The sequence below is a fragment of the Camelus bactrianus genome, chromosome 17 (genome assembly GCF_048773025.1).
Source record: "Camelus bactrianus isolate YW-2024 breed Bactrian camel chromosome 17, ASM4877302v1, whole genome shotgun sequence".
Taxonomy (NCBI): Eukaryota; Metazoa; Chordata; class Mammalia; order Artiodactyla; family Camelidae; genus Camelus; species Camelus bactrianus.
Genome location: NC_133555.1, coordinates 29,141,941 through 29,163,533, shown reverse-complemented (window position 1 = coordinate 29,163,533; position 21,593 = coordinate 29,141,941). Strand labels below are relative to the sequence as shown.

General features: G+C 40.7%; 1 protein-coding gene across 3 annotated transcripts in view; it reads right to left on the bottom strand.

The window, feature by feature from the left end:
* Positions 1–21,593, bottom strand: part of ERC2 (ELKS/RAB6-interacting/CAST family member 2) — an 875,964-nt gene that overhangs the window by 339,356 nt on the left and 515,015 nt on the right. For all 3 annotated transcript variants that reach the window (XR_012499973.1, XR_012499974.1, XM_074344641.1), the window contains exon 13: positions 12,419–12,579. Coding sequence is in view for 1 of the 3 variants with exons in the window: in XM_074344641.1 (XP_074200742.1) it covers positions 12,419–12,579 (161 nt within the window). In the remaining 2 variants the exon portion in view is untranslated. The remainder of the gene's footprint in view (positions 1–12,418; positions 12,580–21,593) is intronic.

Below are 21,593 nucleotides of genomic sequence, written 5' to 3'. Positions count from 1 at the left end.
ATTATCCAGCCCAGTGCTGTAGAGTGCTGTTGAGAACCCCTGGGGTAGACCAGTGGTTGCCACAATTCCCTCACAGCCCCCATGCATGGAGGGATGAACGTGCTCAGGGGAGCAAAACACAGAGCTGGCAGGAAGAGAAGAGAGGGGCACCCATCTCTGCCACTCCTATAAACAATCTAAACACAGTCCTGTAAATTCAGTTCCCCACATGTCTCTTTAAATCTTCCACTTCTCTCCATCTCCACTGTCACCAACCTAGGACAAGCTCTCCCCATCTGGAAGATTGCACCAGCTTTCAAACTGTTATGTCCGCATCCAAATCTATTCTCTGCACAAAAGCCTTGGTACAATGTACTGGTCAAGCATGTGGCCAGACTACATGACAATCCTGAGGAGTTCAAATCCCATCTTTGCTACATGACCCTGGGCTAGTTATATAACCTCTTTGTGCCTCTGCTTTCTCAAAGGTAAAATGAAGATGACAACAGTACTTTTCTTAGAGTGTGTTGTGAAGATACTAAGTTGATGTTTACAAAGCTCTTCAAACATTTCTGGCACATGATAACTATACTGTAATTGCTTTTTATAATTTTCAAATGATAATCTGATCATGTCACTTCCCCTCAATGGGTTCCTCTTATTTGGACAAATATCAACAATCTGACCATGGCCCCCAAGGTCCTGGGTGGTCTGGCCTCTGGCACCCCTCCAGCCTCAACCAATCCTGCTTTTCCCCTTGGTTTTTGTGCTCCAGCCACACAGGCCTCCTGCAAGTTAATGGAAGGTATGTTGGTCCCTTCTGCCACAGGGCCTTTGCAAAGGCAGTCACCTCCTCTTGGAAGGTGCTCCCCAACCTGACTCCACTCACCAACCCTGCCTCTTCATTTAATTAACTCCCACTCACCCAACATATCATGGCTTATCCTCAGGCAGCCCTTCTACTACCTTCAGGATGCTCTCATGGTTCCACAAAACTTTCCTTTTTTCCCACACTTATCCCAGCTGTAATTCTACATTCAGATTTCTAATCCTGTAATTGGACATTAGATTGTTCATCCATTCTCTCAATAACTAACTCTGACTTCCTAGATGATTTGTTTTATGAAAGAGTGAGTGAGTCAATGACTGAACAAATGACTTGATCAATGAGCTTGTACCTCAGGCCACAGTGCTGCATTACAGCAGTTGTTGATCAAAGCTGTAATGCCTTTAGCTTTATAGGAGCCCCAAATGCTCTGAGCTTAGCTGAGAAGATGCCATCCATGGCCTAGAGGTAGCTGACTTGTACTCAAGCCCAGGACCTCTAGAATGTTCTTTCCTTCAGTCCCAAGAATCTCTTCCTTGTTCAGTCAAACCAACTTCCCCAAGCCTAAAGAATGAAAAAGGAATTTTTTCTTCATTATGTATGGTGAGAGCAGGGGGCTGTTTTCACTAGTCCTAAGACTGAGGCTGACTCTGAGAACATCAGCTTTACGTCTTTCTGGGGTCAGGGCAGCAGCAGTCACTCGTGTTCAAGGGTCATTTGACAACCAATTGTTTTTAGAAAACCACAGAATGGCAGTTTTGTTTTAATGTTTTGACTACAGCATCAAGCAATCTGCTTCTTTTTCCAAAATTACTTACTATGGGAAATGTAAACATTTTCTAACAACGCCTTCTCAAATTATCCTAACAAATCTCACACATGTGACCACAGCATCACGGCCTTCCCCACTCTACTGGTCTGGGTCTGGCCGGAAATAGAATTCACCACAGATGGGCCCAATGATGAGATTTCAATGAAAGGACCACAGAGGAGAGGTGGGCAGCTTTAATAAAGCAAATAAAATGTGTTACAGAACCCAGAAACTGGCAACAGAGGGTAGCCATTATTGCACCTTGGGCTGAAGGGACAAGAGGAGACATGAGTTAATAACAATTCCAGTGGGAGCTAAGCATGGGGCACTGCTGAGAGAGAACTATAGACATGGAGAGAAGTCCCTGCTGCCAGAGACGTGGCCCCAAAGCAAGAAGGAAACAGGGAGGAAATTCTCTAGCCTCTCATCTCTTGCAGTGCCTCCTACCAGCCCTGGACCCAACCAGAAGTTAGCCAGTCAGGGAACCCCATCGATTTTATCCTACAGTGGGCAGCTTCCCATGGCACAGTCTCCCCTCCTTAAAAATGGCAGGAGTAGGAGAGAGCAGAGCATAACCACTGGGTCTACCCAACCCCATATTGCCTTAGAATAAAGCCTTAGCTGACAGAAGTCTTAGAGATGCACAGAAGGAAAAGTTTTCCAAGGAAACTTCCAGAGATAGAGCCAGGAAGAGAAAGAAGCTCCAAGATCAGGGCTCATGATGTGAACACACAAACACCACTTTCAAAACAGAACAGAAAGACAATTTAACTTTCATCATAACTACATGCTGGCACTACCTGCAGTGTACTCCACAAATCTCTTCAAGTAAGCAAAGCGTTGGGTGTGAGTTAATAACAGATTCTCAAGTTGGCCACAGCCTCCTGCAGGTTCAAATTAAGATCCTAGGGATATTGGTTTAACCTAAAGATCAGGTCAAACACTGCATTTCAATTTTTACAATCCATACATAGGTTCCCAAATTCCATGACTGGAAAACAAAAGATTTTGGCTGTTCTTGACTGGTGGCTTGGCTTCAGGCTGTAGTTTTCAATTGCTTTGCTCCCGAGGAAATGAGTGATCTCCCCTCAACATCTCATTCTCCTGCCAGATTGCCAGAGCCTGCCCCTTCTCTGCCCCTAGACATGCATGTGCATGCACACACACACACAAATACACACACACACACACACACACACACACACACACACTCTCTCTCTCTCTCTCTCTCTCTCTCTCTCTCTCTCCTTTCCAGGTGCTTGGTCTGCCTCCTGCCCAATAGTCAAAATTACAGTCTAGCAAGATAACCATTATGTTGAAAAAATACAGAAAATATTTTGACCCTCATCACTTCATAGGACACCATATCAGTCATAGGAAAGAGAGAGAAAAGAAAGAAGAGGAGAGAAATATGAGAAAAAGTAAAGAAGAAAGTAAGGAAGGAAGAAGGAAGAGAGAAAGAAGAAAAAAGGAGATTGGGTAGAAGAGACAGCAGGAGTGGATAAGGTAGGGGGAAGAGAAAGAGGCAGCTAGCAGGAGGCAGAGTATAATTTTCATAAGCATTCATTCATTCTTTCATCAAATTTTAATCAAGTGCTTTTCAGGGACCAAGAACATTCAAAGCCTTCCTTACTTCCATATTATACCTCGTCCTGTAACCCTGCTAAGTCTTCACTCACTTGGAGCCTTTTGTCATGCCCTCTGTCAATGAGGACGCAGATCTCGATGTTCACCCTCTACATCCTCAGGGTTGAGGCTTCCCCTGATTATATTTGCCATACATTTAACCTATGCAAAGATGATACCACAGGGAGGCAGAGGAACCCTAAAAGTTGGGATCTGACCCTAGTCCTGCCCTTCACAGTACTGGCAGGCAGCTGGTCTGGGCCACAATCCATTTCCTAATGATGTCCCTGCTCTGGAACACATTCTCCCACCTTTGCAGTGTCCTCATTTTTCTTCTATCCTTTTTTGCTCTAAATGACCACTGCAAAAAGTGGTTCCTAGGAAAATACCTAACTATCTGGAAGGATGTGATGAAAGAAGGAACAAAGGTGGAAAGAGAGTAAAAGGGGCATCAGTTTACAGGCTGGAGGACTGGCCAATTTCATACACATATAGTTGGGCAAACCTAGAACTCGAGAGAGCCAAAGGTTAAAAAATGATGGAATACTGGAGCTGGAGAGGACTGCATGGTCTGCTGAGCAGTAGGCACTGATGGATTAGATCTTTTGTATCTTAGCCAGAATTTATACACAGTCTCTGGGGGACTTGGATCTGAGATTTGTGCCATTCCATTGGGGAACTACATGCTGAGCTGGTCTATCGTACCAAGAAAGCTAGCCAGAGTCAACAGATCAAAGTCACACAAAACATGAAGTCCCCGGTCTACCAGGCCCTCTGGGCCAAGATCACAGTCTGAAGGGGGAAGACACATCACATCCTGCATGAGTCCCCTTTAAAAATAAGTTAAATTCAATCAGAGATGAGACCCTACTAAGCTTTTCTCTTTTCCCTCATTTCATAAATACCAGTCTAAAAAAGAAAGTCTAGCTGTGGGTTTCCCACCCCGGTACTCTTAGCATTTGGGCTTGGATCATTCTTCGTTGTTGGAGAGGCTGTCCTGAGCATTGTAAGGTGCTTAGTAGCTTCCCTGGTCTCCACCCGCTAGATGCCAGTAGAATTTCCGCTCCAGTTGTGACAACCAAAAATGTCTCCAGACTTTGCCAAGATTTGGCAAAATTACCTCCAGAGTAAGAACCATTGCTTTAGAGAATCAGAAAGTATCAACATGGTCATCTGAGTCCAGAGCTCTGTTTGCAATTGGAGAGACTGGGGAAGGTTGGCCTTGGATCACTCAGCTCTAAGTGGCAGATTCAGGATATGAACTTAAGGGCTGAGAGCCCTCCTCACTGCACCAGAGAACTTTTGTTTCAGGACCTGATATGTGAACTGGCTGTATAGACTACCCCTTGGCTTCTCCCTTGCCTCCTGGGGCTAAACCCAGCAGTACCCACCACAGTCTTAGATCAAGTACTTAACAAAATTCCTCCAACAGGAAGTTGATCTTGGATTGGAAGGGATCACAACTGCCTCCTTTGACTTGCCATGCTTCAGGAAGTTAGAAGGCCTGCACATTTCTCTTTCTTTTTTTTAATGGTTGACCTTCCCTGGCACCCATGGAGCTGCTGCTATGAGGATGGAGATAACATGAAGTATGGTGCTTGGAATAATTTAAGCTCTACAATTCATAAGCATTTAGATTATTTAAGTGCTGATTATGATTATTTAAGCTGAAAGATTATATGGCTCTAGCTCAGAAAATGTTTGTATTTCTATTAAAAACCACCAGGCCAAGGGATTCCTATGACTGACATTTTTCACTATTAAAACTATATATACAGAGCATGTTTTTCACCAAAAGACAGTGTGTCCCTTATTTTGTTTTAAGATAAGGAAGCTGACTTCAAAGGCTTCCTTCAAATAGCTCTATCTCTGCCTCCTCCCTCCCGCCATTACTCCAGCCTGCTGTCCTGCTTCCCAACACAAGTTGGAGGAAGCACCTACCTGCCCGTTGCCTTCTACGATTTAATCAAAACTGGTCCCACTATTCCCAGACTTAAAACTCTTACGATGACAACCCAGGTTCTTCACTAGGAGACAGTGTGAGGCAGTCTGTCAGTGGTTAAGCTCATGGACTGTAGTGTCAAACAGACCTGTATTTGAGTTCCAGCTGTCTGAGCCTCAGTCTCTGCATCTAAACAATGGGGGCAATAACAGTCCCCATCTCACAGGAGGTAGCAGCAGTATGTGGGTGAAGTACCTAGCCACAGCCTGACATTTAATAAGCACTTAAGAATTGGGAAATGGGATTAATATTACCACTGAACAGAGTCTGCATACACTGAATAGTATATATGCCTGGACTAGTTTAATTCTTTGAAGGCATTTTAATCAGAGACAGTACATTCCTTAGGGCAGGGAGAGTGAAGGGTTCTTGATTCTACCTGACAAGCAATTTAACCACTAATTCTTTCTCTGTAATGATTTGTGAAATATGTCTCTGCTTGGCTCATATATTTCACATCTAGAGAGTTTTATGAAAAATAAATGCAATATACAAAAGTATAGGGAAACTCTATTGTGGCCCTATTACAGAAGACAGTGTCCTAAACCAAGCAGTCATTTTTAGCTTTTGGCAAAAGTTTCTGCATTCAAATAAAGATCCTCAAGGGAAGAAAACAAAGAAGATTCCAGTATCTCCTAAATATTTCTCATGTTCCAGATCATTCATTTATTTAGAATTATTGTTAGAATTCCACATTGAAATTGGAATTGTGAAGACCACCCCTCTGTCCCCTCCCTGGGGAATGGGAATTCTCTCTACAGCACCTAGAACAGGTAATTCCCCCCCCCCCCAATTTGGTGACATATCTCAAAAGACTACAGAGTTCCAACTGCTACAAAGCTTTACTAAGCACTGAAGGAAGGACTTCCTCCTCTTAAATTCTACACCTGAGCTCTATCTAGTACAATCTTCTGAAGGAGCATAAATCAAGTCCACTCCTTTCCTTTCATGTCATCCCTTTAACAGTTAAAGGAAGAATCCGCTTCTTGGCCTTCTCTAATGTCCCTCACCCATCAGTTATCCCAACCATGAGAAGATTTTTCAGGGATCCCTCAACTTGTTCACTCATCACATGACCTTACCTAATTTACCAACCCTGTTATCCAGAAATGAACTCAGATATATACTGGACACGTATGCATACAAGTAAATACCTGTTAGAAATACTACCTCTAAAGGTGTAGTTGCAAAGTTTTTTTTAAAATAATCAGTGAGATAACATACCAGTTGACACATTTTTTTCATACTTTATTTCAGCAAAGACTGCTAGTTGCCTCCAATACCCCTTTACCCCTTTCCTTCCTTGGTTCTGAGTTCACTAAGTATTAGCTGGGCATAGAGCCTCCCAGCTAAAGGCTGCATTTCCCTGCCTGCCTTCCATCTAAGTGTGACCATATGACTTAAACACTGATCAGTGGGCCCCTTCCCTGCACTGGTTCTTGCACCTACGTAGAATGGAGGGATTTTTGTCCTTTCTGTTCACTTAGAACAGCACTGAGATCAATGTCTAAGGTGTAGAAGTCTTTGCATGCAGTAGATGCCCCTTAGGATAGTTGGAGCTGAGGCAAAAACCTCACATCATGAGATGGACACCCATCATATGCAGAAAATGGCAAAGTATCAAGACAGAAGGTGTTTGGGTCCCCAGTGACTACATAGCTACTTGAATGAGCGCTGGAATGTGGGGTTTTCTGTTCCTTGCATTGAAGCTAATTAGACCATTCTACTATTCTAAGGTTATTTTCTTTGCAGTTAGGTTTTGCTTACCCACTATAAGCTTTATGTACAGCAAGCCTTTTCTCTTCCACTAAAGGCTCTAAGCCACCAACTTCAGGGTTACAAGAAACAGAAATCATGAGTGGTAACCAACTTGACTGCCTGCAGCTCAAATCACAATTGAATAAGCAGTTCTTCTCTCTACCACCTGTCCTCAATCACTGCAGGTAACTTAGAAAGCTGTGACAAGCTTTGCTAGTGTTCTAGCTGACTCAGTTTACTTTTAGAATAGAGCAGGAGGAAAATAAAAACAGACTGGGACATTCCAAGACACATCACCGTAGTATTTAATTTTTTAAAAATTGAACATGCCAAGGTTTTTCTAAACAAACCATTGGTTAGAGAAAAAATTGCAGTGCAGCTTCCTCACCCCACCAAAAAAACTGTTGAAAGCATAAGGCCAATTGGAATTTGAAGATAGGATCAGTGTATGCTAACTGTAACGGGTTTACCTAATTTATATTAATATATCACATAACATTATACATATATGGCTTTTTACGGCTTAAAAATCACTTTCTCGTAAATGCATAATTTCATTCAATCCCCATAACATCTCTCGCAAATGAGTTTATCAATTTTAAGTAACATTTGCCTTCAAAACTCCTCTCCCAGGCTCCATTTATCCTGTCCAAATTGCCAGGCACTTAGGATTCCTTCCTAAAGAAATGTGATTTGTCTTTTCTCATGTTGGCATGAAGTAAAGAATAAATTGATTTTATCATTTTCTGCACCCTGCGTCTTCTTTGAAGTGTACTTACCTAATAGAGTGGCTCTCTCAGAAAGGATCCTAGATCAAAGAGGCCAACAGGATAATGCCTTGGAATAAGCTGCTGTCTTACCTCACTGTAAACTTCCTAAAATAGCCCAGTGTATACAAAGGCTTTTGAGGCTATCTGGGGAAGATGTCTAAAATGCAACAATACCCAGTAAATTAAGATGGATCTCACAATGTCACCAGATGAGTTAAAGCATAGAGGTCCCCTTAAAATCTTTACATAGGTATAAGAAATCACCACAAAAAAATCCAAAATACACACTTAAAAGTATGTAACTTATAACCAGCTCTCATGTCTCTTACTCATTCAGTATTTAATACTAAATGGAACAGATCAGTTAGCCTGCCTGTCTGCCTATTAAATTCCTATGCTAGTTTAAATCATCTGAGCAAATGCACACAGATAGATTTTAAGTACTCTATCTCATGGCCTTCAATTCCTTTTAGCCACAGATATCAAATTCACCAACCTCAAGTTAAATAATTGAGCTCTGGTTACTGGAATGCAAGCTCATTAACCAGCACTAATAAAACCAAACATATAGAATGATGTTCTTAATATTATTTTAATAAAATCCCTTTTAAATAGAAGCAAACGTAACAAAGACAAACCATTATGAAATGTTTTAGTAAGAGCTTTTAGATATTTTTTAAGTAAAAAGAATAATATTATACACAAGGAAAGACAATATTATGTTCTTCCATAAAAATGTATGGTTGGGAATTCTTAGTTTCTTCCAGTGTGGGAATAATGACTGACAGAACACAAACCAATGAAGATCAAACTGAAAAAGGAAGTACTGGGGGAAAGCATTCTACACAAGGTAGAGTCAAAGGCTCTCCTTTGGTCTCAGTTTCTAAAAGAGTTCTCAGACTTTAGGGTGGTACACAGCATGTCCCTCTTTACCCCAAATAATCATGAGAGGTCCTTACCAATGGAAACAGCTTTAAAGTGGGATTCCAAACTTCTCTGGTTCCATAAGAAGCTACTTTATTCATCTACCTATTTATTTATTTTTTTGTTCATTTCCTTCACTCATTTTACTTAAATTCAAGCTCAAAAAGTGCAGGCATTTCTGTTTGCTCACATAGAACAGTACCCACCACAAAGTTGGTGCTCAACAAACATTTATGAATTCTTGTACTAACTCATCCTTTCATTTCTTAAATGGAGGTTTTACAAAACATGAAAGTACAATCTAATTTTCTTAAAAAATAAAGAGCATTTGTAAAAGTATACACCAAAATGCTATAAGCATCCATCTCCACATGGTAAGATTACAGGTGATTTTGTTTTTTAATTTTATTCCTTATATTTTTTTTTCTAAAATGAACACTATTGCCCAAACAAATATCTAAAAGGCTGTCTGTTCTTTGGGTGGGGCTCATGCGAAATGTGTGTAGCTCTGAAACAAAAACCAAGACAAGTGGGAAGATTACATGGAAAGCCATTTCAGTTCCATACAGGGATGAATGAGCTACCTGCAAGAGCCATGGAATATGAACCACCACCTTATGAGCCCATGACTTCCAATGGAAATGGTGTTCACCAGGGCAGGGCCTAGAGGATTCTTTATTAGTAATTATGGGGACCGGACTCTGGCTTACGTAGGCTGGAAGGTTAGACCCAGCTGCTTTCCAATTCAGTACTAACACTCTGTGCCATTTGATTTTGCAACAAATTTAACAGACACCGCCTCTCATTTCAAAATCCCTTTTTATGTTTCAAAGCACTTTCACATATGCTAGTTTATATTAATTTTAGTTCAGTACTTGAAAAAAAAAAAGTCCTTTCCCTAAGACAATTCTGTAGAGTAGGCAGGGCAGGTATTATCACCTCCAGGTTACTGAAGAGAAAACTGAGGCAATCAGAAAATTATCTCCTTTAATGTTATGGATGAGTTGACAAACCACATCTTTCTCTTGACTCACGGCCCCACTCCTCTTTCCTCTAACACCACACAATCTCTCCCTTGCTACCAGGGTTAGGAAATTGGGTAGATTTGCCTATAGTGCCTGCTAGTTGCATTAAACCAGCAATGCTCGGCACAGAGTGATAGTAAATACTGATAATGATATATCCTGCTGACTGCTCCCACTAACCTACACTGACTTGGTTAACATCAAGTAACTAATATGTCAACTCAGCTTCAAAATCAAGATTGACCAAACCATTTGGTTGACTTGAAAAGCCCAAGAGGCTGATAAATCTAGTTGGGGTTCTCAGTCAACATAATTGCCTGGTACCTGTGTCCCCATTGTCCCAGGAAGAAGCCCGTAAGTGAGGTTTCTGGGCCAGTTAAATAGTGAATGAGGTCCATATTGGGCTTAATGAAGCAGGGCTTTGTTACTTTTATCAAAGGAATTAACAGGGGAATTTCATATTTATTTTGCAGTGGCAGCAGATTAAGCACTTCAGCAATAATGTGGCAATTCACCAAAACAGGTCTAAGTTAGGTGCTATCTGAAATCATGAAATTAAGTGGGAAAACATACACACGGAAAAGGTTTATATGTTTTAGAAAAATAAACCCAAATTTTAGATAAATGATCCTCTTCACAAAGTATACTAAACAAATGACATATTTTCATTGGCCATTAGTGCCATTTACACACATGTATCATTTTCCGTATGCCAAGCCCTCCTCTGAGTGCCTCTCCTCAGAACTACCCCACGAAAGTCATTATAGGAGGAAACTGGAGGGTCGGCAATGTTAAAGTCATTTCCCCCAAGTCATACAGCCACCAAGTGGAAGCAACAGGATTTCAACCCAGCTCTGATGACTCCCAAACACCATGCTTCACCATTACTTCTTCTTTCAAAACGTTGAAAGTATGTACTCTTTTTATAAACAGGAAATAATGAAAGTTTCCTTATAATGGCATAATAAATCACTCCAGGAGATGTAGAGTTAACTTGGGAACAGCTGGAGGACAATGAGAGAAACTAGGCTGAATCTGACACATAACAACACACAAGAAGGGAGAAGCAAATGGGAAGGAATAAAGGCTGACAGAATCAATGTACCCACATTGCAAAGAAATTGTTGCTCAAGGTGATCGTGTTATGAATGCTTGAGATAATTTTCTTTTAGGCTACATAAAATCCAATCTCCAGCATTCACTCTATTCACCCCTTTAGCAAACAGTTATTGAGCACCTACATATGCAGGCACTGTTCTAAGCAGTATGATTACCGCAGTGACTCAAATAGACAAAAGTTCTGGGCTTGGCGGAGTTCACCTAAGCTCCATGAGAAAATGGGTAGTAGAAAGGGAGCCTGAGTAGAAGATTTTGGTTTTGGTCCTGGCGAGATGGCCTTAAGCATATTACTTGAAATCTCTCTGAGTCTCAGTTCCCTCACTTCTAACTTGAGAATAATAATATCTGTTTTTATTATACCATCTTTTATTAGGAAAAATCAGAGTTTATATGTGGAAAAAAATTACTATTCTTTGGTCTTGGAGAAACTGAGGTAGTTGACGAGGAATAAAAGTTTTGTCCTCATTATTAAATCCTTCAAAATATTTCATTCCATATTTTCCATGATCTAAGCTTTCTGGGTTTAATGTTAACCATGTGTAAGACTTGCAGGGTCAGGATAAGGTTATTCTCCCATACCTAGCCACCAATTTCAAAGTCTGTGTTACAGACTTACTATGCCATAATTATGAACATTTCCCCTTATTGTGGAAAGGGATTGAATTTAAATTATATCTTAGTGATTATTTCATTTTAAAACTTGCAGAGAGAGAGATGATGCTTCTTGCCTGCTTTTTTAAGAAACAGATCTGTAGCAATCGATTATTTCTAAAGTATTTGAGCAATTATTTTTCCTATGTTCTTCCACAGCAGTATTATTTCATTGTGAGAACAAGGCAACAGCTAGGTGGAGATGGGTGTGTCATAACCCTACAGGAATGACCACTGCCTGACATGCAGCCTCATTTTTTTTAAAGTCTCACTTTGATTAAATCAAAGAAAGACTTTTGTTCCAGTCTCCTGCTAGCCCTTACCTCCTCAATGAGGCAGGGGCAGGGGGCGGGGGGGCAGAGGGGCAGGGGGAGGGGCGGTGGTGTTGTGGGGAAAATGCAGAGGGGTTTCCAAGCCTGTTTTTATCAGCCCAGCAAATCAGAGTCCTGTTTTCTAAACAAAGAGGTGCCAACCTTGAGACTATGAAAGCCAACACAAGTCAGGTATTGTACACAAGTGCAAAGAATATAATTAGCAAAGTTATAGTCACAATGAGGAAATACCTCCTCGGGAAAGTTTCCACTTAACTCTGAGCAGGACTTAAATTACCATTGTGCTTAACAAGGCCTCTGTCTCTTGGCCAGTTCAGACCTTTAGATAGATCTAAGAATATTAGTGCCGTCCGCAAAACACAGAGGCACAAAACCTAATGCTGGATTTTTTTTTAAAATAACAGATGTGAAAAATGTGCAAATTGGAACACAGAAGCTATAATGTAAAAACATAAGCATAGTCACGGAAACGATTAGTCAAGTGCTAAATTATTCTTTCTCCAAGCTCTTTCTTCCTCTTCTCTAGCCTTCCCTTTCCCATCTCTAAAGAGAATTTAGAAAAAGAGAGACAAGAAAAGCAAAACTTGGTACTCACTTCATCTCCAGAATCTCCTCCAGCTGTTTTCTCCTTTCTATCCGAAGGTTGGCCAAGTGTGCTTCTTTTTCAGCCAGGGATTGCTGCGTGGAGGCAAGGCGTGCCTTGGTGGCATCCAGTTCCTGTCTAGTCTTCTCCAGTGCATTCATCAGTTCCTCTATCTGAAAGGCACATGGAATTCAGTGTGTTATTTCTCCTCCATTCAAGCACAAGGTGTTCCTTGCTAGCCTGTGTTCTGACAGTAGACACAAAGGAATCATAGTCATCCTTGAATGGGCATTGCATCTTGGCATCCATTCTTTCTTTGTCACTGGTTAAAAATAAATATTTCAAATACAAGAAATGTCCAAATCTCTCCAAGGTCTTCATTCAATTGTATTGTCAATAACTTTTATAGAAACTAATATATTTATTAGAAGTGGAGAAAAGTGGCTTGACCCAATTTCAACCTGTGTTTGGCAAAAATCTCAGATACTGCCTTCACAGTTGGCCGAAGGCAACACTCAAAATGCATTTTGCCCGGCACAATATACTTTTGTGTGTAGGCCCCAGAGTATTCTGACAGGAAGTTACTCTACGTGTTTCAGATTCATTCGTATTTTAACCTATCAAAGCCTTGTTTGGCAAAAGCGATTTGATGTCCAAGGGGCCTCAGGGGCCCCCCCTCACCTCACCTCCCTTTTTCACATTCAGGAAGTAAGGTTTGGCCAAAGGTAAACAGAATTCTAGCCACAAAAGGTTCAAGTTTGGTTTGCCCCTGAAGTTTGAGAGGGTTCTAAACTTGAAATAAATGACATGTAACTTTTATAGGGTGCTAATACACCATAGAAATAAGCCAGACTATCAAATATCCAGGGTTTTCAGCCAGGTCCCAAAAAATTGGACCAGGGAGCCCCAAGGCAAGGCCTTATCCTCCCCCAAACCATTGGAGGCTTTTAAAAGCCAACACACAACAAAGAGGGCTGGTGTTTATGGTTCTGTTCCAGAGACTTCCGTGGAGCAAGCTGGTGAAATGCCATCCCTTACATAGATGCATGCTGATTTAAAATCATGGTTTCAGGAAGTTTCTAGATTCCAAAGTTGATGTTTGGGTTTCTAAGTCACCCCTTCCAGCTGAACTTGGCAGAATGGGATCATCTATCACTAAAGTCAACAGAACACCCTTCAAAATGTGTCAATGACATGTTAAGTTCCAATTCATAAAGACTTTCTACACAATTTCTGCAGTTTTACATGGAATTTATTCAGAATAAGCATTATAGTTCACATCCAAAGTAAATTACAGGCTTTTAAGATTCATAAAACCCTACATTTTGCCCTGATAAAAAGAGGAAACTTGACGACCATGTAATGTAAATAAAAGCCAAAACCAAAAATGGTTTAAAAAGCAAGGAATATAAAGGCTAAATTATGAAAGTCACAGAAGCACACGTTTAATTGTAGCAAAAATTGCATTATTCTTTAACTTTAGAAATATACAAAATCTAAAATGCAATCATAAACTTTTCAGTTTCTCATATAAGTTCATAGAATATCATAAATATGACTAGAAACCCTTCTACAAAGCAATACCATGAAGCTGAAGCAGATGTGAGGGTTGGTGTTTTGTTTTGTTTTGCCTTCTTTTTCCCTCTATTTTGATATCAGTGTTAAAAAAAATCAGTATTATGGTCATTCCAAGTGTCAACTTAGATAGTCTGCTTGACCCTCCATATGGATGGCCCATGTCCTCAGGACCCTGTTTCCTTTCATAAATTGTTCTTTATCCCGTGTATTACTGATCCCAGAGCTGCATAAGAGTGTTCAGGATTCTCTCCTGCTAAATCTCTCTCATTAGTTGAGCTGACCTGTCTGCAATCTATGGACACAGTATGCCACTCAACTGGGTTTCCAAGTTCTTAGTTTACCTGCCACCTGACTGCTTAGGGCAGGCACCAACTAGTTTTATATTAACCCAATTTTAACAATTTTACTTTAGAGTAATTACTATTAGACTACCCTGGTCATTTCAGCAATAACCACATGGAGAAAACCTGGGCACCCAAGAGAGATAATCCAGAGTTTTTACTAATAGAGATGCTGTTGGCTTCCAACATTAATAATTCCTAGTTTGAGGTGAGACTACTATTCTCCACACCTTGGAAGCAGAGTCTTGAAGTAGCTTCCCAGGCCAACGCCTTCCACTCCTCCTAATTCACCTGGCCAGTGGGGATTGCACACTGAGGACCACCTGGGGCACTGGCCTCAGATATACTGTTCTAGTCTTCACACAGCCACTGTTTCCATCTGTAACTTTGTGCAAATAATCACTTCACTCTTGAAGCCTCAGTTTTCTAGATGATGCCCATGGTACCTCCTGTGTTAAATGTTCTAGAGTTCTGCAAACTGTTTCTTTTCCTATCAAAGCAAGAGCATTAAAAAGCAAAAAATGTTTTCCCTGCTGTGATGGTCATTAAGGTGACTCACAATATTCTAGTTCTCCTTTTTATAGGCACTTGGTAGGACCATACTTCTCCTCTTCCTTTAAGATGGGTGAGGCTTTGGCTAATAAAATCATTGTCATTTCAAGGGAAAAGAGTTTAAATACTAGCAGTGAACTCCAACCTTCCCTTTTCCCTGCCATGGTAACTGCAGAAGCATGTTTCAGATGATGTCTCCTTCAGCCTCAATCCCTGAGTGACTATAATGAAGTCCAAGGGCAACCCACATCACATAAGCAAGGTACACATCTTTATTGTGCTACACCAGGAGATAAGGGGCTGTTACATCAGTGTGACCTGGCCTGTCTTGACTGGTCAACTGTCACACTTCTTACCAAGTGCTCTATACCTGCCTCCATCTCCCTACCACCAGTCCCCTCTCATCAAGAGGAAAGTGTTTTTTATTTTTCTATCCCATGGAAAATATTCTTACAGGCCACTGGTACCTTCCTCCTTGCCATATGTCTTTTCTCAATGTGTAGTTTGTACAGCTAAACAGTTTTCCAACTTCTTCCCCTCATTTGAAGTAACATTTTAACTGGCTATGTATATGTAGCTTGTGCCTTAAAATCTACCAGTGGCTCCATCAGTTTTGTCTGACACAAACACCTTTATCTCTTTCAGCTTCAGTTTCTTTATCTGGAAGCAGGAAATCATGCTGCTTATTCTATTAGATGTTTGTGGGCATTAAGTGAGATGATACAGCCTACACATCATTTATCTTCCATCTAACTGATATCAATAAAATAACAATTTTTTCTTATAATAAGGATAATGTACACTCTAGAATCTAAAAGATACAGATACGAAAATTTTAATGTTTCTTTTTATTTACGATTAAATAATGATATTCTTTTTAGTTATGATCACCTAAAATCCTACTACATGCAGATAAACACTTTTAATACTTTGTTGTAATTTCCCCATCTCTCTCTCTATATGTGTGTGTGTATAATTGAGATGCTATATATAATTTTCTAAACAATTTTCAATAAATGTATCATTGGGAAGTTTCCCTTGTTATTAAATAACCTCTCTGAAACACAGTTTGATGGGTGAGTGGGACTGTATCCATTCCCCATTTTCCTAAAAGCCAACCCTTCCCTTGGGTCCTTGGAAGCTCTCCTTAGATTGGGAACCTATTTCCCCTGTTTCTTTTGCAAATTCTTCATCTCCCTGCATAACTGGAACCTTCCCCTAATGACTCTGTCCCACAGACATTTTCCTCATCCATGTGGATCCTCAGGAGGAGGACTGAGGTTTGTCTCCACAGTTCTCACCTCTATTCTGGTACCTTTGGAAACTTTATCTTCTTTTATTCACTTGACATCTTTCACATATACCCAACCACCTGTCCATCATTTCCATTTGGGTGTCATAATATCACTTTAAATTCAGGATGATCAAAAGCCAGCTCATAATCCTTGGATACCTGTCTAAACCAAATCCTTACCACCCATCCATACCCACCCAACATGCCACTCCCTCACTCATCCACCATTTGGTCCAATGCCCTGACCTTTTATCAGTCACTCACGTTTAAAATCTCAGAATCATATTTGTCTCTTCCCTCTCTGTCCTGTTTATTTTCTATTCATCATTGTGTCTTATAGCTCTATTTTGGAAACACTTCTCAGCCTCATTATCTCTTTCTATCATTACTTTTGATGCTTCAAGCTTGGATCCCTTCCCCTCCCACATTTCTGATAGGGTTGAAAATAATTGTGTATGTGTGCATGGGTGTGTGTTTTGTCTCTATTTATCTCTCAGCCAGGTCTGTGCCTAGATTTTAGGAAATGGAATTAGCAAATGGGTAGCAAAGTGAACCTACACAACTGAGTGCAAAAGTATAGGACTTTGAAGGGCAGGTTATAATGACTGTTATAATAAAAAGTGGAACATAAAAGTGAGAAAGGAAAGGGGAATAATAAGCCTGAAGACTGGGGACACAGAGGTTTTGTTTTGTTTTAAGGGTGCAATAAGAGAACTGAGAAGAAGAGGAAAAGAGAAGGGGAAAAACTTGCTAGGGGTTATTCGTGGGGCCCCTTCAATGCTTTTACAAAGACACAAATTGAAGGTTAGACTTCCCTTTTGATTTTTTTCAGATGTTTTAACTGTGTATCTTTGAAGTGGACCCTGTGGATCTAGAATTAAAAGATGTCCCACAGGATTTATTGTTACAACTTATCTTCCTACTGCCAGGAAAACATGCCTAAACCACCAATATTTTGTGAAAAATATCACTGGCCTGGTTCCAACATCTCAAGGGGCTCCCGATTACCCACAGTAGTGGTCTTCAAACTGCGTTCCCTAGTGCAACAGGGGTTCCACAAAGGCATCTGGGGCTGATAAACAGATCAGTGGAAAGGAAGAAGTATGAATCAGCAGAGAGCCTTGTCCACCATCTCACACCCAAAGGGAGTAGTTCTACTTTTGTTTTATATGTAGCATTCCACTTATGATTTAATCTGAATTTTTTAAATTTTAAATATTTTGGAATACCAAGAGTGGTTAAAAGCATAGATTATGAAACCAGACTATATTAATAATAACTACTTTATCACTTATTAATTAAAGAACCTTGGGAAAGTGCCTGAGTTTCCTCATCTATAATAATAGTACATCTCATAACAGTTACTACAAGTACTAAGTAAAGAAACGCAAGTAAAGCTCTTGGTGCAGGGACTGGCAAATATGAAAACAGTACATTCTTAGAAAAGAGCACAGCACAGTGGTTACAAACAGAACTTAAGAGCTAGGCTACCATTTACTACCTGTGTCATTCTGAGTCAGTTATAAAAGCTTTCTGAGCCTCAGGTTTCTCACTTGTGATGTGTGAACTTAACTCAAAGGGTTTTTGTGAAGATTCAGTGAGTTCACATGTGTGATGCTCTAAGAACAACGCCTAGTACTTGGTGCCATAAAAGTGACAGCTCTTATTAATACAGTGCCTAGTAAGTATTCAACCCATTTTATGTTTGCTTATTACTGAATTCAAGATCTTGCCTTTGCTATCACCTACCCTCAACATGCATACACACACACACACACACACACACACACATACCCCTAAACTGCCCTATACTAACCTCTCCAATTACCAAAATCGCCTATCTTTTAAGGCTCTGCCAGAGCCCTGGCCTCCTTCACAGACACAGTGATTAAAAACTAGAGCTCTGAAAAGAGGCAGACCTGGATCAAGTTTTGGCTCCACCAATAGGATCTCTGTGACCTTAGGCCAATCTTAACCTAATGCTTCCTCAACTTTGTTGCACAGTTGAATCCTTTAGAAAATGTTTTAAAATCTTGGTGCCATGGTCACACTTCTACCAACTAAATCAAAATGTTTGACAGCAGAACTTAGACACCAGTATTTTATTAAAGATGCAGATGATTCCAAAGTGATGCCAAAGTGCAGCCTTGTCTGGGAACCCTGGACATTACTGACCTCTCTCTTAGCCTGCAGGTCATCCCTGATAAAATAGGGAGGAGACAGAAGCTACCACACAGGATTGGCATGAGAATGAAGGGAGGTAATATGATGTAAAGCGTCCAACCCTCTCTGACAGACACCCTGGAAGTGTCCAGTGAGTGACAGTTACCATTGTCCCTAGTATGGGTTTCTAGACACATTACTTTCACCCAACTCAAGTGCCTTCAGTTCTTCCCTGACTTTCTAGCACCTAATCAAATACTACTTCATGTTTCTGCACAACTATTTCATGTGAATGTTTACTTGCTACAACTGGATTGTAATCCCCAGAGGGCAAGGACCACGTCTCCGTCCTCTTTGTAGAAGGCCCTTCAGCCCGACACAGAACCAGTATCCACACTCAATAAATACCTGAGGAATGAGAGGAAGGGAAATGCAAAGATGTGATTCTGAAACACCCTCCTTTGACCCACTTAGTGCAATGATGGATGAAGTGTAGGTCCGAACTTGATACTTTCCTACCCCATAAATCAGTGGTCCCCTTGCCATCCCCACCAAACGCCCTTCAAGTTCTTGCTCTCTGTTTGCCTCAAGCACCTTCTCTTTGCTATGGAGACGAGAGGGCTCAGTTACTTAGCTCCTGAACGGATAAAGCCCCTATGCTCACTGCCACCTCAGCAGCCACCAAGAGCATCCAGGAACCTGCAGGTTTGAGGATGGCACAATAAAAATGCCCCAAGCTTTGAGCTGGGATAGAAACAAGCAACTTTTAATCCTGCTCTGCATTCCACCTGCTCTGCCTGGGACCTAGGAAACTTGCAGTCCTTCCTTCCTTCATTCTATCACCTCGCCTCACTGGGAGTCTGCTATGTGCCAGGCCCTCGCTGGACACAAGCAATAGGCTCATCTTCAGAAGCTGACTGCCTTGACAGCCAAGCTTGAATCAGACAACTGTTTCATTACAATTGTGATTTTTAAAAAAACTATTAAAGAAAGTACTGAATGATGATCAAGAGTTAAACTAGAGCCAATCCTGCCCTAGGCCTCATGGCCTGTCTCCCTGAAGAAGGCAAGTGGGATTGGCCTGCTGAAGAGGAGGGGGGAAAAGTGTGCTGGTGGACCCTGGCTGGGATGCCCTGTGGTCCTGTTCATTAAGGAATTGTTACTTGAAGAATTACAATGATTATGAGCCAATAAATGCTTTTGAAAAGTCCAGCAGGAAAGCAACCCGTGTGTCTCAATTCAACACAGCATTTGCTAATTTTAGAAGCACTTGTCTTGTATTTTATTCCTAAAATGCCAACCTTGATGAAAACAGAAGAATTCACAGCAACCTCAGAAGTCTTCTATAAAACTCAACATGTTCCATTTAAAAAAATTTCTTCAAAAGTCCACAATATGGCAAAACTGGAATTCTGATCCTATATCCAGAAAGCTAAGATTACATTTTAAAATATGCATTGGTTTGGTGTTACATATCTAGAACATAATAATGAAAGGTTTCTTCAAGCTAGATCTCCACTTGGCGTCACCAATTAAAACGAAACAAAACAAACCCCTAAGTAACTGTGTGCCATTCCTGATCTTACTAGTCATTCCACATGGCAGGTCATAAAAACTGTCTTATAAAATGGTTAAGTTACTAGGACTATTCAACTGGATTTGAATAATTCATAACTTTGTACACTTTAAGAATAATAAAGCTATCAAATGAATTTCTAAAGAGTCTAGTGCTTATGCCCAGCTCTAGAGAAACTGTCGGAACTTTTAAAGTGAACAGTGGAGCCTTTAAACAATAAAATAAAAACTCTGTTTAAGACCTTAAATCATTAACATGTGTCGACTTAAACTTACACATACATTTGTGTTGTTTAACTAAATATTTGAAAACCAGCTTCTCTCTCAGTTATCTGCCAAGAGCCCCGCTCCTGGTTCTGTGTGTCTCTTCCTGACACGTGGCAACATTCAGTACTTTTCAAGAGGCTCACTTGGCAAGAAGAGGTCTTTAAATGTTTTGATAAAACAATTTTTTTTCTTAAATTATATGTCAGTATTGAGTTAGCGTCTATTTTGTATTAACGATTTGGAATTTTAAACATCTTTTAAAACCATATTTTAAAAATACACAGGCTCTTCTGCCTTTCCCGTCATCAACTACCCTAATTTTCTGTCTTCACTACATCCTGAGTGCAAGAGGATAGTAGTTTTCAGTTTGCACCAGAACACAGAGCCAATGAAATCTCTGTATCCCAGGTTACAGCGAAAGTGGAATGTGAATTGGTCTTGTGGGAATAGCTGGGACTTGGCCCAGCTCTGCTCTGGGCACAGAGAAGGTCACTCTAAGATCAGAAGGTAAAGATAAATGCTGAAACCCTCCCTCTTCAACAGCAACAAATTCTTAGGGAGTGATGCTGTGGACCCAAGGATCTATTAAAAGGAAGACTACTAATCTTATTTTTCCAATTACTCTTATCTGACATTTCTATCTCCACCTCCCTCCCACCTCCCCACTGCTGCCTTAGAGTGACACCTTTTGGAAAAGGTAGAAAATGAAAATCCCCAGACTGGTTTTTGCCTAGACCTGGCCACCCTCAAGGTTCTGTCTGGGATTTGTTTTCTCCTCACTGAAGTTTAAACATCTAGGAGATTTGCTTAAATGTATCACCTCTGATCCTTTAAATGCAAACAAATACCCTCATCAGATGAGTGTGTTTTGGGTTGAGCTCTTTGATTTTGACTACATTTTAAATTCCTCCTATTCTCCCTACTCTTCCAAGGCTTATTAACAGTGTTATACCATAATAAAGGATGGGTGGAGAAGAAATGTGTCAACTACATACATTCCGACTTAACAGATTCCGCATTGGAGTACAGATGAATAACCGTTTCTCCAGAAGGCCCCTAAGCACTCTTCATTCCAGGTTGAATTTGGCTCAGTGGAACCTCCCCAAGAAAAAGGTTGTGGATGTGCTTCTGTTTATGTTTGGTGTAGGTGCTTCTTGAGCAACTGAGAAGTATTCTCTCTTTAAGTGTGCACAGTTCTTCAGCATAGCAAAGAACTCGTCTTTTCCCTAACAGAGTCTCGCATTCTTGAGAAGCAGTATAGAGAGCACCTAATTGTGTGGACTCTGAAGCCAGAGGGCTTAGGTCCCAACCAGGATCCAGCCATATGCTGACCCTGAGTAAGGTACTTGAGCTCCCTGTAACATCAGTGTCTTTCTCTGTAAAGTATGGATAATAGCTGTACCTCCTGAGGTCCTTG